The sequence below is a fragment of the Nothobranchius furzeri genome, chromosome 6 (assembly GCF_043380555.1).
Source record: "Nothobranchius furzeri strain GRZ-AD chromosome 6, NfurGRZ-RIMD1, whole genome shotgun sequence".
Classification (NCBI taxonomy): domain Eukaryota; kingdom Metazoa; phylum Chordata; class Actinopteri; order Cyprinodontiformes; family Nothobranchiidae; genus Nothobranchius; species Nothobranchius furzeri.
Genome location: NC_091746.1, coordinates 75,656,108 through 75,671,401, shown reverse-complemented (window position 1 = coordinate 75,671,401; position 15,294 = coordinate 75,656,108). Strand labels below are relative to the sequence as shown.

Here is a 15,294-nt window from a genome sequence, read left to right as displayed (position 1 = left end):
CTGGAAATGACAGTAGATTGCACCAGGAGCTGGGTGGCATGTTGTGTTAGGTTACGGTCTTATCTTTTGTATGTTATATTGCATGAAGCAGCATGAACAAGAAGGTGAACAACCAAAGGGGGGCCAGCAATTTCCCAGACCCCGCCCCCCAGCCACCCCTTGAGGGTGTCACTGTCCAGTAGGCTGTTAATGTAGATACTTTCTTTCATTTTATATTCAGATTTTTCATAATTAGCTTACTTTGGACTTGTATTAAAGAGACATTATGGAAGTGTGACAGCCAAAACATGTATAGAAATAATAAATATCTTCTTCATACGTTCTCCTGCAATGCCCTGGTCCTGTAGAATGAGCCCTGGCATTTTTACTGTGATTGCCTGTTTTTCTGTAAAATCACAGAAAAAGAGAGATGCTCGGGTCGAGCAGGCTGCTTCATGCGCGTTCATGCTCAGGCATAGCCCGTAGCATTTGCTATCCGTAGCTTTAGCAGCAGAGAGAGAGGCAGTGCCACTTTGTCGCTGTTCCTAACGCCTAGTGACAAAGCTAGCTACATTTCTGAGGACCCTTAGCTACTTTCTGTAGAACTTTCTTCTAGATATTTCCTGCTAATTAGCAACAAAATAGCCATTTTCACTCCGAACCGTTCTTTGGTTTGACGTTGTTTCAGCTGTCATCAAGGATATAAATGTTACAGATACTGTGAATGTTACTAGAGTGTAGCTCACCTAGTAAGATGTCTGACTCTCATGCAGAAGACCCGGGTTTGATTCTGGATGTGAACATAGTTTATTTAGAGTTTCTTTTTTACATTAATGGTATATTTTTTACAGTAAGATGCCCAAATTTTTATTTGAGACTCGCCGAACGGCATTGAATTCACAGATAAAAAAGATGTGGGTTCAACTTTCATTTTGGAACAATTTTTCAAGCAAGGGAAGGGAATGATCTGAGCATGCAGGAGGACTGGCCCATCATAAACCTTTGTCGCTGTGCTGTAGAGAAAGGTACAGAACCACATTATTTAATTAATTAGCTGCGTGTTCTCCTGTCCTCTGTCTTCCGGGACACACACACACACACGCACGCACGCATGCACTGGACTGTCTCAGCTGTTATTTTCGTTAAGGAGTGTGCACGTACAGTATGCGTGCCTCGTGCACGAGCCTGCTATTGAAGCTGCCGTTACGCTTTTGGCCTGATGGGGCGATCTCGAGCATAAAAATTCAAAACTCCGTAAAGTCCCTTTAAAGAATGGAAATAAAAAAACACCGAACAATATTTACATTTAAAAAATAAAAACTAAGATAAACATGGCCTTAAAAAGTTTGGGTACCCCTGACTTAATACATCAAAATATTTACTGACTATTTGATAACTTAAAGAATTTTTGTTTCTACAATTGTCTAATTTTGTAATTTCAGAGTGCGTACACAAGGAGCCAGAAAGTGAGATATGTTTCTCTTGAGAGACGATTTAAAGGTGATTTCTTGTGTCCTACAGTTTTAATACCTGAGAGACACCATATTACTAACCAAATGGTATGATTATGTATAAAAATACTTTCCATGCTAATGAGGACCCTTCTTACAGCATACATGTTGGATGTAAGGAAATTACCTGTGAGAAAGGACCTTAAAGAGTAAATGCAGAAGGTGCCTTAAGGTTCAAATTACTCATTAGCGTCAGAAATATGAGAAATGGACACTGGTTTATGGACTTTTAAAGGGAAAAATGATCTCAATTTAATTGAGCTGAATTTTGCCTTCTAGAGACAAATCTAAAGCATAATAGACCCCATAAACAATTATTAAAACCTGCGGTTGTTTTTACAAAACTCTGAACAATTTAGGTTACTGGAGCAGTTTTAGGATGACAACACAGTCGACTCTTGACAAATGCCCACCAAGAATGTTCAAACAGAAAAAGAGACCAACATCCAGCAAACCCAAAGCCTCTGTGTGAATTTAAGTGTTTATTATTTTTTATTTTTTTGCAATGAATCATCTGTGTGGTCAGGTTTGTGTTTACCACCCACAAGACTTTGATGAAGAAAACAAGACCATATTTAAACCAAACAGGGCACAAGTTCTGTACGAGTTCACATTTACGTTACTGCTGGCTCGCACGGGGCATACGGAGCACGTTGGGGTGAAGCTGTGACTAAAGGAGGCTCTTAGAGAAACAAATGTTGTTTTACAGCCTTTCTGTCTGCTGGTTATAAAAAGACCTGCCGTCAGGAATCAAATCAACTCTTTGTTTTTGACTTCCTTTTAGAAATGGTTTCATTTTTGTTTTTGCTCTCCAGCTCCCTCCCATTATTTTGGGATAGTGTGGGTCAGTGGGGAAGGCCTCGTCCCCCACCCCGATCAGGCTCCCCCACCCTGGGGCAAACAGGGAGCCATGAGTACACCAGGCAAAACCAGTGGGCTGAAACCCCCCAGTAAAATAGTGCGTCCATCTAGTGTTCCATCAAGGACGTCCCCGTCATCTGGTAAGTAGTTATCAGGGAAATGAATGTTTAAAGTAGTTCAATCTGAACTAATTTTGTAGGTGTCAAAAATAAAAGTAGTTGGGAGCTGCTAAACAAATATGTTGATTAACTGAACACCATCAGTGTGAACCCCTGTGAAAGCGTTTTGGCAGGTCTGGAGCATGGTGGTGTGTGTTAACACAATGCCAAGAAAAGAGTCCGGTAGCCGCTGTGGGGAGACGACTGAGTGACGACAGCAGTTAGTTTGATTGTGGTGTGTGTTACGACCCAAATGCTGAGTAGCTAGCACCAGGTGTGGCTGACACAAGATTGGTAAAGGAGCGTCAGGCGGAGCTCGAAAGGAAATGAGGCTGAGCTGACACTTCAGAGTAAGACACTGACTGACGTCTTGATGATCGTGATGCAGACAAAAACCCTGTTACCTCGTGGCTCGGATCTAGGTGATACGATGACTGAGTGCTGGCAGGAGTGGCAGACTTCCTTATATACTCTGGGCAGTGACGTGAAGACAGACATCCGGCGGGTGGAATGATGAGTAATGGAGTTCTAGAAAGGTAGATTGGTGTTACGGGGGGTGCTGAGTACCCCCCCCCCCCCCCACCTTAGGGACGGCACCAGAACTCCCAGGGCGGCTCGCCCAGAAGTCTGAGATGAGGGAGGGATCCAGAATGGAGTGTGAAGGTTCCCAGGAGCGCTCCTCGGAGCTGTAGCCCAGCCAGCCCACCAGATAATGCCAACCTCTGCCTCGACGATGCGCGTCCAAGATGTGATGCATCGTATACACACGATCCTCATCAACGAAACGAGGAGGCGGCGCTGGGTCGGCAGGCAGGGAAAGAGACGAGGAGACATTAGGTTTGAGCTGGGACATGTGGAAAACAGGGTGGATCCGCAGACTGGAAGGGAGGCAGAAGGCCACAGGGTTGACAACCGGATCCACAACATAAGTGTGGCAGTGTGAGCGTCCAGCTACAGTGTCCCGATTGATCATGTGCCCTGGCTACTTGGCCAAGGGGATGTCCCTTTGGCTGACTGGTTAGCACGCATCACCTGGGAGTCTGAGGATCGAATCCCGCCCGGGCCCTCGTTTCTCCACCTTGCCACATTAGGGCAGAGGAACCGGGGTACGAGCTTCGTGAAGCCTGTCTGCAGGCGGAGGTTGATTGTGGAGAGCCACACATGTAGGCGGGTCCGGGTTGATGACGGCATTGATATTGTCCGATGTAAGAGGAGTTGGAGCGGACAATAGAGGCACAAGCTTGGATCCAGGCCATCCTGCACCGTTAGACCAGGTTTTGGGCTGCAGACACCGCTGGCTCCTGATGGTGGAACATTGGAGGCTGGTAGCCATAACAGGTTTCGAAAGGTGACAGACCTGTGGCAGACGACACATGGAGGTTGTGCGAGATCTCAGCCCAGAGGAGGAAGGTGACCCATCGAGAGCGTTGGGTTGAGACAAAGCAACGTAGATAGTGTCTGAGCTGTTGATTGGAATGCTCCATCTGGTTGATGGTTTGAGGGTGGGAGCTAGAGGACAAACTGGAAGAAGCGGCCACCATACGACAGAGCCTTCCAGAAGCGGAACTGGGGTCCACTGTCCGAGACCATGCCCGTTGGCAGGCCTGGTAGAGCAAACAGATGGACAGCCTCGGAGAAGCGGTTGTTGATGGTTAGGAATGGTGTCCAGGTGGTCCACGACTGGAAGACCAGTCACAAAGTCCAAGCCGATGTGCTTGGTAACCGGCAAGGGTTGCAGGGTCCCTTAGAGGGGTGTGGTGTCAGACTTGTATCGGGCACAGACCTTGCAGGCACCCGTGAACTTCTTTGTGTCCTTGGCCATGGTGGGATCCAGGTCGGTAGGCCGTGCTGAAGTTTTAGGCTTAGAAAAACTTGTCTGGGGGTTCAGTTAATGGCGGTTTTAAGGTGGATGAGGTTGTGATGATGTGTCCAAACTATGAAAGGATCCGCTGCTCCTAGCAGCCACTGCCGCCATTCCTCCAGAGCCCCCTTCACCGCCAGCAGCTCCAGTCCCCCACTCTGTAGCGGCACAGAGTGAGCGTGAATGTTCTTGAAAAGAAGGCGCAGGGACGGAATTTGTTAGTTCCCCGCTGGGAAAGAATAGCCCCAGCACCCACGTTGGACGCCGTTGTGTTTTTTACTCAACTCTGTACGTTTGGAAGTACATCAAAACTGGCACGGAAATTTTTTTTGGGAAAGTACGAACCTGTGCTGTTGGAAAAGGTTATCCAGCTGTGCCGAACCAATCTGAGTCACACTGAGTAGGGCAGTTGGGAAACCCCTGTAAGATGCTGACTAAAGCTAGATACCCTGTAAGATGCTGACTAAAGCTAGAAACCCTGTAAGATGCTGACTAAAGCTAGATACCCTGTAAGATGCTGACTAAAGCTAGATACCCTGTAATATGCTGACTAAAGCTAGATACCCTGTAAGATGCTGACTAAAGCTAGATACCCTGTAATATGCTGACTAAAGCTAGATACCCTGTAAGATGCTGACTAAAGCTAGATACCCTGTAATATGCTGACTAAAGCTAGATACCCTGTAAGATGCTGACTAAAGCTAGATACCCTGTAAGATGCTGACTAAAGCTAGATACCCTGTAAGATGCTGACTAAAGCTAGATACCCTGTAAGATGCTGACTAAAGCTAGATACCCTGTAAGATGCTGACTAAAGCTAGATACCCTGTAAGATGCTGACTAAAGCTAGATACCCTGTAAGATGCTGACTAAAGCTAGATACCCTGTGTTCAGCTGTGTACACAATCAGGATAACTTGATAGGCAAGCTGTGGATCTATCTGACATTCATTCAGAGCTCTATTCCCAGGACATCCTGGAACATTACATGTGCTCCGAAATTCTTCTTTGTTGTTTTCCTCTTGCCCATCAAAGATGTTAGCTGTAGCTTGGACTTACGTTCTGCTTTTAGCATTACCGCCACCAACTTTTGTATATTGCCAATGTTGAGGTGGGTTGGGACATGCACATTTAAGGTGGAGTGTCTAAGCTGATGACATGTTTAACCAGCTTTTCTCGGAATTAACCGTTTTTCATGGCCATTACAACATTACAGGTCAGAGATGGCACAGCCTTTTTGGTATACTTGACTCCCCAAGCTGCCTACACTTAACAAGAAATGTGGTTTAAAATGGGTGGTGCACTAAAAAATGTTTTTATTATTATTTCTGATTATAAAGTTCCATTAGTCATTGTCACACGTTGGTGAAATCACATCTCCGCGCTTGACCCATCCCTGCGGGGAGCGGTGAGCTACAGCAGTGGCTGCGCTTGGGAACTATTTGGTGTTTTAACCCCCCAATCCAACCCCTTAAAGCTGAATGTGAAGCAGGGAGGCATTGGGTCTTATTTTTAAAGTCTTTGGGATGACCCGACTGGGATTTGAACCCCGATTTCCGAGTCCATACCACTCGGCCGCTGAGAAGGTAATCAGTCTCTCTGACGTTTTCATGCAGGCTGAACATGAAATCTGAGTCTACCAGCTCACTACAAGGATATTTTGTTTAACCAGCTGTTGAAAATGAAGTGGAATAATTTAGAAATTGAAGCTTTAAGCAAACGTCAAACATGTCATATTTATTATGTTTTTATTTTAATAAAATGTCATTCTGATTGCAGCTGCAGCGAAGCCGGTTCCTCCTGAGAAACCCCTCGTCGGCGTGACCCCCCCGACCCAGGATGGAAACACAGATTATCAGATAGGTGACAGGATCTGGGTGAATGGCAACAAGCCTGGCTATGTGCAGTTTGTCGGGGGCACGCAGTTTGCTCCTGGGCAGTGGGCGGGCATCGTGCTGGACGAGCCCATCGGTAAGAATGATGGGTCGGTGGCTGGTGTCCGGTACTTCCAGTGTGAGGATGGACGGGGAATTTTCACTCGTCCCTCAAAGCTCTCCAGGACTGCGCTCCCGGAGAAGGAGACTAATGGAGGGCAGCCCAGTCCGCCACAAGGAGGCCCTGCAGCAAGCGAGCCTGCACCTGCTGCCCCTACCTCCACTGGTAAGGGGACATTTTCAGGGTAACAACTGTGTTGTTTTTTATTTTCAGGTGTAAATAATGTCATTTCAGACTAGTGTTCTGCTTAAGTAGTGATGACTAAAGAGGACAAACAAGAAAACAAACAGAAACCTGAAAATAGTTTGTTTTCTAAGCTTGGGGCTCCAGGTGGCTTCCTCCCACAGTCCTAAAATATGGCTGTCAGGTTGATTGGTCTCTCTAAACTGTCCTTTGGTGTGAGTGTGTGTGTGTGTGCAACCTGTCCCGGGTGTACCCCGCCTGTTTGCAGCTGGAGATGGGCACCAGCCCCCATGACCCTGCGTGGATCAGCGGGTATAGGAAATGGATGGATGGATGGATGTTTCCTAAACTTGCTCTGGGGTATCAGAACATCCCAGACCTCACAAAAATGTCAATTTTGATCTGTTTTGTGAAGTTCACACCTTTACCTTTTGGCATTAAGATGCAGTGGAACAGTCTGAGTTTATCGCTGTTATTGGATTTCTGTCTCATTTTATTTATGTAGTTGAGAATCTTAGTAGAACCCATCAAGCTTAAGAACTCATTTTCTTTCCCGTTCTTCTTCTTCTTCTTCTTTTCTTTTTCTTTTTCTTTTTCTTCTTTTTCTTTTTCTTCTTCTTCTTTTTCTTCTTCTTCTTTTTCTTCTTCTTCTTCTTCTTCTTCTTCTTCTTCTTTCTTCTTTCTTCTTTCTTCTTTCTTCTTCTCCTTCTCCTGATGTTCCACGTACGGCTTCTTTCAGCTCAAGTCTCCGGCATAAAGACTAGCAGTGCTCTGAACCGAATGGTGGCGTCTAGCGAGTCCGTGTCCAACCTGTCTGACCCAGACTCCATGAAGAAGATCAGGAGGGAGCTGAGGCTGGGAGACCGTGTTTTGGTAAGCGACACTGTGAATGGATCCTTGTGGAAAAGACGGAAGACATTTGTCTAGGTTTTGTACTGAAATGAATTTCTTATTTATTTGTTATTTTAAGGAAACTTTCAGAAGTTACACTCAAATAGCTCATCACATCTCTGTGAACAACTTCTGGTTAGGAGAACGTGTCTGTCTGCAGAATCTAATCATAAAATGAATTTTTATGGCATTTCTTCTTGCTTAGGTTGGTGGCACCAAGGCAGGAGTGGTGCGCTTTCTGGGAGAAACAGACTTTGCCAAAGGAGCGTGGTGTGGTGTGGAGCTGGATGAACCTCTGGGCAAGAACGACGGTGCTGTAGCTGGGACCAGGTGAGCAGCACAGATGCAGGACAGCTGTGGATGTTTACATTCAGGCAGATGTTGTTTGTAGAGCTGCTGCTGAAGTGTTTGGGATGCAGGTTGTGAGGCTGTTTAGGAAAACTTTCAGAGTTGTACCACGCTCAGGACTGTTCCTTTGGACGTTTATGATAAACTAAAACACTGTACTGTGTACAATGGCACATGATAAACCTCCCTCAGGTATTCAGTGTCCTTTTGCAAGCGTTATGGCATCATGGCTTTATTTGTAGTTCGTTTTAGACTAGTCTTCATTTTATTTACAGGGATTTTTTTTCTTTTTAGTTATTTTGAAGCTTTTAATCTTACTTGGATTGTTCTGATGGGACGGGATGGTGCTCGACCTACACTGCTGATGTACAAAAGGTTCTGTGTTTTATTTGATAACCTCTGGACTGGGGACGAGGGTCCTTGTTCACGAGTGAAGGAAAGATGGAGCAGGAGATCGATAGGCAGATTGGACGCATCATGTCCAGCACGATGCCCGCCCACTGCCTGGGAGCAAGCAATGCAGGCGTTGTACCGGTCTGTCGTGGTGAAGAGAGCTGAGCTGGAAGGAGAAGCTCTCGATTTACTGGTCTGATCTGAAGAAAACCTAGGGAGTACAGAAGAAACGTGAGCAACAGTGAAGCAAGCACAGAGAGATCCGTTACTGTCTGTGTGTGCGTGCGTGCGTGTGTGTGTGCGCGTGTGTGTGTGTGTGTGTGTGTGTGTGTGTGTGCGTGCATGCGTGTGTGTCTGTCTGTGTGTGTGTGCGTGCGTGCGTGTGTGTGCGTGCGTGTGTGTGTGTGTGTGCGTGCATGCGTGTGTGTGTGCGCGCGCACGTGTGTGCGTGCGTGCGTGCGTGCGTGTGTGTGTGCTCTATAAAGCTCTTAATAATCAAGCTCCATCATACATCAGTAATCTGATTGTTCCATACGTTCCTAACCGAGCACTTCGCTCTCAGACTGCAGGTCTACTGGTGGTTCCAAGAATATCTAAACTTAGGATGGGAGGCAGATCTTTTAGTTATCAGGCTCCTCTCCTGTGGAACCAACTCCCAGCTTTAGTCCGTGAGGCAGACACCTTGTCTACTTTTAAGAATAGGCTTAAAACATTTTTATTTGATAGGGCCTATGGTTAAAATCTGATGTTAGCCTAGATCTGGACAAGTGGGGGAGTAGAGGGAGGTGGAGTGTACAGTCGGTAAAGACGGCTCCCCCTTGCCCTGCCTCCAACATGCCTCCATCTAAATAGGATAGATTATCCAGAGTTATCTCTGTAGTTATGCTGCTATAGGCTTAGACTGCTGGAGGACACACTGACCACTTTTCACACTCTACTGCTTTCTTCTACAATCTGCTCTTTAACTGTATTATTTCCTGCTATTTCAGCTGTTAACTTTATTTTCTCTCTAAGTGTTTTTCTCCCCAGAAGAAGCTACAACGATGTTCTGCTGAGCTGTGGTGGCCTCATGGAGGGGGCCATCGTCTAGCACACTGCTGCTAACCACTTAAACATTCTCCCTCTCCTGATAATAACTTTTTGCTTTCCTTGACGTTGGATGTGCTACTACTAGTTTACCCGTTTAATTATAGATCCACTAGGATAAATACAATAAAGTTTATCTTTCACCACATAAAATATTTACTAAGACATCACAATGTAACCGTGTGTGTGTGTGTGTGTGTGTGTGTGTGTATGCTCTGTCTTCTCCATCCCCAGTGAGTCGTGGAGGATGGCTGCTTATACTGAGCCAGGATCCTCTAGAGGTTTCTTCCTGTTAAAAGGGAGTTTTTCTCTCCACTGTCACTACATGCTTGCTTAACATGAGGATTGCTTTAAGGACTCACACTAGTCAGTGACTTGATGCAATCTGCTTTGGTTCCTTTCATGGGAAACTTTTTACTGATTGGCTTAATGAACTGACCTGTATTGGAATGTTTATTTTGTGAAGTGCCTTGAGACGACTCTTGTTGTCGTTGCCGTCTTCCTCCGCTTATCCGGGTCCGGGTCGCGGGGGCAGCATCCCAACTAGGGAGCTCCAGACCGTCCTCTCCCCGGCCTTCTCCACCAGCTCCTCCGGCAGGACCCCAAGGCGTTCCCGGACCAGATTGGAGATGTAACCTCTCCAACGTGTCCTGGGTAGACCCGTCAGGACAATGGAGTCCCCTGATGGAGCACTATCTAGCCCTCGTCCCAGGGACTCCAAAAAGGGTGGGAACTCTGAACTGATATTTGGCCCATAAGCACAAACAACAGTCAGGACCCGTTCCGCGACCCGAAGGCGCAGGGAAGCTACCCCCTCGTCCCCCGGGGTAAACCCCAACACACAGGCAGAGAGTCTTGGGGCTAACAAAAATCCAACCCCAGCCCTCCGCCTCTCACCCGGAGCAACTCCAGCAAAGGAGAGTGTCCACCCCCTCTCAAGGACTTGGGTTCCAGAGCCAATGCTATGTGTCGAGGTGAGTCCGACTATATCTAGCCGGTACTGCTCAACCTCTGCCACAAGCTCCTGCTCCTTCCCCGCCAGCGAGGTGACGTTCCATGTCCCAAAAACCAGTTTCCTTGTCCGGGGATCGGACCGCCAAGGCTCCCGCCTCGTTCTGCCACCCGATCCACACTGCACCGGACCCTTCATGTTCCTCCTGCGGGTGGTGGGTCCACAGTTGGATGGAGCCAGGCCTGGGGTTGGGGCCTGTGAGCGAGCGCCTGGTGGCCGGACCCCATATGTGAAAGCCCGGCCACCAGGCGCTCACTCACAGGCCCCAACCCCAGGCCTGGCTCCAGGGTGGGACCCCGGTAACCCTCTCCGACTCTTTGTCTTTACGTCCATGAAAGATCTTCTGAATGACTCTGACTCTTGTTGTGCTTTATAAATAAACTGAATTGAGACTGAATTTAAGTCAAGCTGTGCTGAGTGGCTACTAATGGAAAAGGCCCAGATGTTTTTCAGCCGGCTTGAAAAACACCTTTGGATTCCGCCGGAGGAGCTGGCCCCGGTGGCTGGAGAGAGGGGAATCTGGACCTCTTTGCTTAGGCTGCTGCCCTCACAACCCAACCCTGGATAAGCAGAGGAAAAAAATTGATGGACTTTTACTCCTTACCTTTTAACTGGACAAGCCTTTAGTATCAAATTCAGTCTATTAAAGAAGACGAAAATATCATTTCTATAGCGCCTCTCAAGATAAAAATCACGAGGCGCTTCACAAAAACAAAAAATGTAAAAATATAAAAAAGCATTTAGAAAATGTTAAAAAATATATTTAAAATGAGCAAAAATAGACAATTGTGATTAAAAAATGTAAAGAAAGAGAGAGAGTGAACAGGAAAGAGGGAAACCAGTGGATCCTGAGGAAGGTGGAATAGGTGGGGAGAGCAGAATAAAGAGAGAGAGGTGAAGAAGGTCATACAAAAGCCAGCTTGAACAAGTGAGTCTTCAGCTGCTTTTTAAAGGAGACCACTGAGTCCACTGATCTCAGGCTCAGGGGGAGAGAGGTCCAGAGTCTGGGGGCTACAGCAGCAGATGATCTGTCACCTTTGACCTTTAGCCTGGTGCTGCACAACCAGTAGGCTTTGATCACTGGACCTCAGGGACCTGCTGGGGGTGTAGGGACTAAGAAGATCACCAATGTAAGATGGTGCTTGTCCATGTAAGGCCCTATAGACCAGAACCAGGATCTTGAAATGAACCCTGAAGTTGACTGGCAGCCAGTGAAGCTAGAGGAGAAGCGGGGTGATGTGGGTGTGTTTGGAGGACTTGGTCAGAAGCCGAGCACAGGCGTTCTGAACCACCTGTAGACGGTTCAGGGAGGTTCTGCTCAGACACGTGAAAAGAGAGTTACAGTAGTCTAAGCGTGAGGAGATGAAGGTGTGGAGAACTGTCTCAAGTTCAGAGCGGGACAGGATGGGACTCAGCTTAGCAACGTTAGGGATAGGGTTATTTTATTTCCTAAAGTAAGGTTAAAGCAGTTGAAACCTTAAAGCTGCAATAGCAAATCTACAAAACAAGCTAGCCCAAAATACTTTTTTCATGCCTCTTAACAATGTTCAAACATATTATAGCTATAAATATATTGTGGAGATTTACTCATTCACTGCCAGCGTTTGTCACCGTTTTTACTGTTTTTTTAAGAGTGACAGAACGTTGCGCGCTAGGATGATGTCGACGCCAAAACAAAGTGGAGACTCACCTCTTACATCAGGAAGAATCCACACGTTTCGAGCGTTATCCGTTCTTTCATAATCCGTTGTTGAATTGTGATCGGAAGAATCTTTTCCGGTTCGTGCCTCACTTTTTTTTACAGCAGCGGCCCAAAACGATCTCCTAACACATGGATGTTCTGCTTCCTGATCACGTGACGTGTGACGTACGCGGATGAAGATCGGCTTTAGAGCTGAGATGTTTGTTCTCACGGTGCGGGGGCTCGTCCGACGCCCACACAGTAAAAACATGCAAATGACTACTTTGGTCGTCAATGGCAGTGAATGAGTTTAAGAAAAAAAAAACCCAAAAAAAGTGGTTCTTGCGCATTTGTCTAAAATTTTCTGCCAATAACACGTCTTGGACCAAAACCAACCATTGGACCATCCGGTTGTCTGTTTCACCGAACCATTCCACTTCCGCACGTCGCTGGGTCTTCCGTTCATTACACACCCACGTATTTAGCAACAGAGCATCACTGGTGTGTGAGGTTTTCCGCTCAATAACATCAGAGAACGAGAAACAGCCGCTACTACCACATCACCTTTAGGACAAACTACCAGAGTCCCAAAAAGAAAATCACCTTATGAAGTCACAGACAACAGAAGATGTTTAGACCGCAAAAACGGAGACTGGTGTTTAAGCGCTATCTCATTTCCTCTGGCAATGCTGGTTTCTGGTTCCAACGGATGTATCCCAGGACTGATAGTGGAGGAGAGGGTTAGTGTTTGTGTTTACGAGCTGCTTGTTTCATAGATTTGCTATTGCAGCTTTAAATCAGATGCATTTAATGAAGAATCGGTCCCTCATAAACAACGTTATAAAAGAGGCCTTATTAAGTTAACATTTAACACGGTCATAACGGCATTAATGGAATGAAAGGTTTTCCTTGTCTGATCCAACCTGTTCCCTTCCCAGATATTTCCAGTGCTTGTCCAGGTACGGCCTGTTTGCTCCCATCCACAAGGTCACACGGATCGGCTTCCCCTGCACCACCCCCACCAAGACAAAGAGCTCCCGGAGGAGGTCCGTTCTGAAGAAGAGCCCCAGTGCTTCCTCCATCAGCTCCCTCAGCTCTGCCACCTCCTCGATCAGCGGCAAACCCAGCCGCGCAGGACTGGTAGGGCTCCTCCTGAGATCAAACACACAGCTGAGTGTTGGGGTCAGACAAGATCTGTCAGACTGTGTTGGTTTTATTCAAGTAACACAAAATACCTCTTCATCAACAACCAGTAGTTCTGAATCTACATATGAATCCCACAGAGACGTGAGATTAGTTTGCTTAACTTGTCTTTTATAAAGTATTTGAACTCACATGACCGTTATCGTGTTTCAGCAAGTCTCTGTGCCACGGGATGAATTTGTTTCCTCTTTCAGCTGACAGAGACGTCTGCTCGGTACGCCCGTAAGATTTCCAGCACAACAGCGCTGCAGGAGGCTCTGAAGGAGAAACAGCAGCACATCGAACAGCTGCTGGCAGAGAGGGACCTGGAGAGGTGCGAGGTCGCCAAGGCAACGAGCCACGCAGGAGAGATGCAGCAGGAGCTGGCCCTGCTGAGGAAAGGCCGAGATCAGGTTAGAGACGGACACACGTGTGTTTCAACAACTACATATCATAAAGCTGCCTGTCAAAGTAAAGTGTTATAGCTTTGAATTTGGTCTTTCTTTTGTCCTCTTTAAGAATCAGCTTAATTGGTGCCTCTGGAGTGTGTCTAGCTGTGAGTGAGTGTGTGACTGTGTGTCCCTGTGATGGACTGACCTGTCCAGGGTGCCCCCCTGCCTTTCCCCCGATGACTGAGGGAGTTAGACCCTAGCTCGCTAGGATCCTATGGAGAGTGAAGTGGTTCAGATAATGGATGATTAATTGATGAATGATTGAAATTGCACGGTGATACAAACGTTCTGATGGCCGGAGGTTTGCCCTCATGTGAGTTAAAGGAATAAACAACAGTTTACTTTTGCCTTTTTAAAAATATGGGCAGTTTTCCAGTATGCGTACTTGTCTGAACTTGTTTACTTGCGGAACGTCAAAAACACTGACCCAAGTACTCGGCCCAAGTACTGTTCCTATGTATGCGTCATGGAAAGTACTCTCCAGTTCCCAGATGTGTTCTTGCTCCTCCCACTGTATCACTGAGAACCCGGATAAGTACGGTTTACTTGAAATTTTTCGGTTAACCTGTTGCCTTAAATTGTTCAAGTAATGAAGCAAGCAGGAAAACATTTTCAATGTGCTTGAGTCCATAAGTTGAATGTACTAGTTAGAGTTACAGGAACTAAAGATACTTAGTTGAAACAAGTATTAAACACATTTATATAATTCAGCTTGTTTATTAAGCATCACTCTATCTCCAGTCTGATATGCAGACTTACATATCGTTTTTAATATTTGTGGACCTATAGGAAAAACAACCAAGGACAATCAGTTTTGGTGGATTTCAGGAACAATAAAGAACTAGTGGGCGAGGTGCATTGTGGGTAGTCATGTTTTCAGTTATTTTGTTCTATTTGGGGGTGTTTATGCATGTTTATTGTGGGGGGGTTGTATTGTTCTTAGTTATTACTTTGTTCCATGTTGCAAATGGAGTGTTACTTGTTGTGTCATGTTGGCACCATAAGCGGTTGGTCAAGGGAATGACCACGCTGTGACATTGCTCTTTTATTGATGATTTGGTTGTTCCACTCTCACAGCTTGCCAGCGACCATGGATGTGTGAGGCATTCAGTGTCAGTGTTAGCTTTCACCTTCACTCTTCACCTGCCTGCCGTGTTGCTTTATTTAGTAAATCCAACGTATCTGGGTTAACCGTGGCAAATGTTCAAGTATTTTATACTTGATTTAAATTAGTACTACAAACTAAGAATGTGAAGTATATGTACTTAACGTAAAAATATATTCACTTTACTTAGAAATATTAATGTAAAGCAACTAAATAAAGTGTTTTTTTTTTCAACTATGTTTGAGTTTCATCAACTTAAATTTTTTTATGTAATCAGTTTCACCAAAATTTTTGAGTTATATCAACTTGTCGGGTTTTACAGTGAACAACAAATAGCTCCACCTTTGCTACACTGAACAAAGCAATAACTAAGAACAACACTACCCCCCCCCCCCCCCCCCCAACAATAACCATGCATAAACACCCCAAAATAGAACAAAATAACTAAGATGACTACCAACAGTGCACCTCTCCCAGTGGGCGGGGTCATTTTTTAGTCTATAAATTGCAGTTGTAAGTTGACTAAACTGGTCATTTGCCTAAGGCTTCAAACATGGGGTGGAAAACCTGCTTGTTAGTACTTCTTTGTTCTGTGCC

General features: G+C 46.0%; 1 protein-coding gene across 3 annotated transcripts in view; it reads left to right on the top strand.

Moving 5' to 3' along the window:
• The window catches only part of clip1b (CAP-GLY domain containing linker protein 1b), a 64,198-nt gene that overhangs the window by 3,584 nt on the left and 45,320 nt on the right, over positions 1–15,294 (top strand). The window contains exons 1-7 of one of the 3 annotated variants that reach the window (XM_070552566.1): positions 797–1,004; positions 2,306–2,491; positions 6,149–6,529; positions 7,287–7,420; positions 7,644–7,768; positions 12,897–13,098; positions 13,356–13,553. In XM_070552566.1, the coding sequence (XP_070408667.1) occupies positions 953–1,004; positions 2,306–2,491; positions 6,149–6,529; positions 7,287–7,420; positions 7,644–7,768; positions 12,897–13,098; positions 13,356–13,553 (1,278 nt within the window). In that variant the 5' untranslated portion in view covers positions 797–952. Of the gene's footprint in view, positions 1–796; positions 1,005–2,305; positions 2,492–6,148; positions 6,530–7,286; positions 7,421–7,643; positions 7,769–12,896; positions 13,099–13,355; positions 13,554–15,294 lie in introns of those variants that run through there. The other 2 variants (XM_070552567.1, XM_015943510.3) reach the window with 2 other exon arrangements.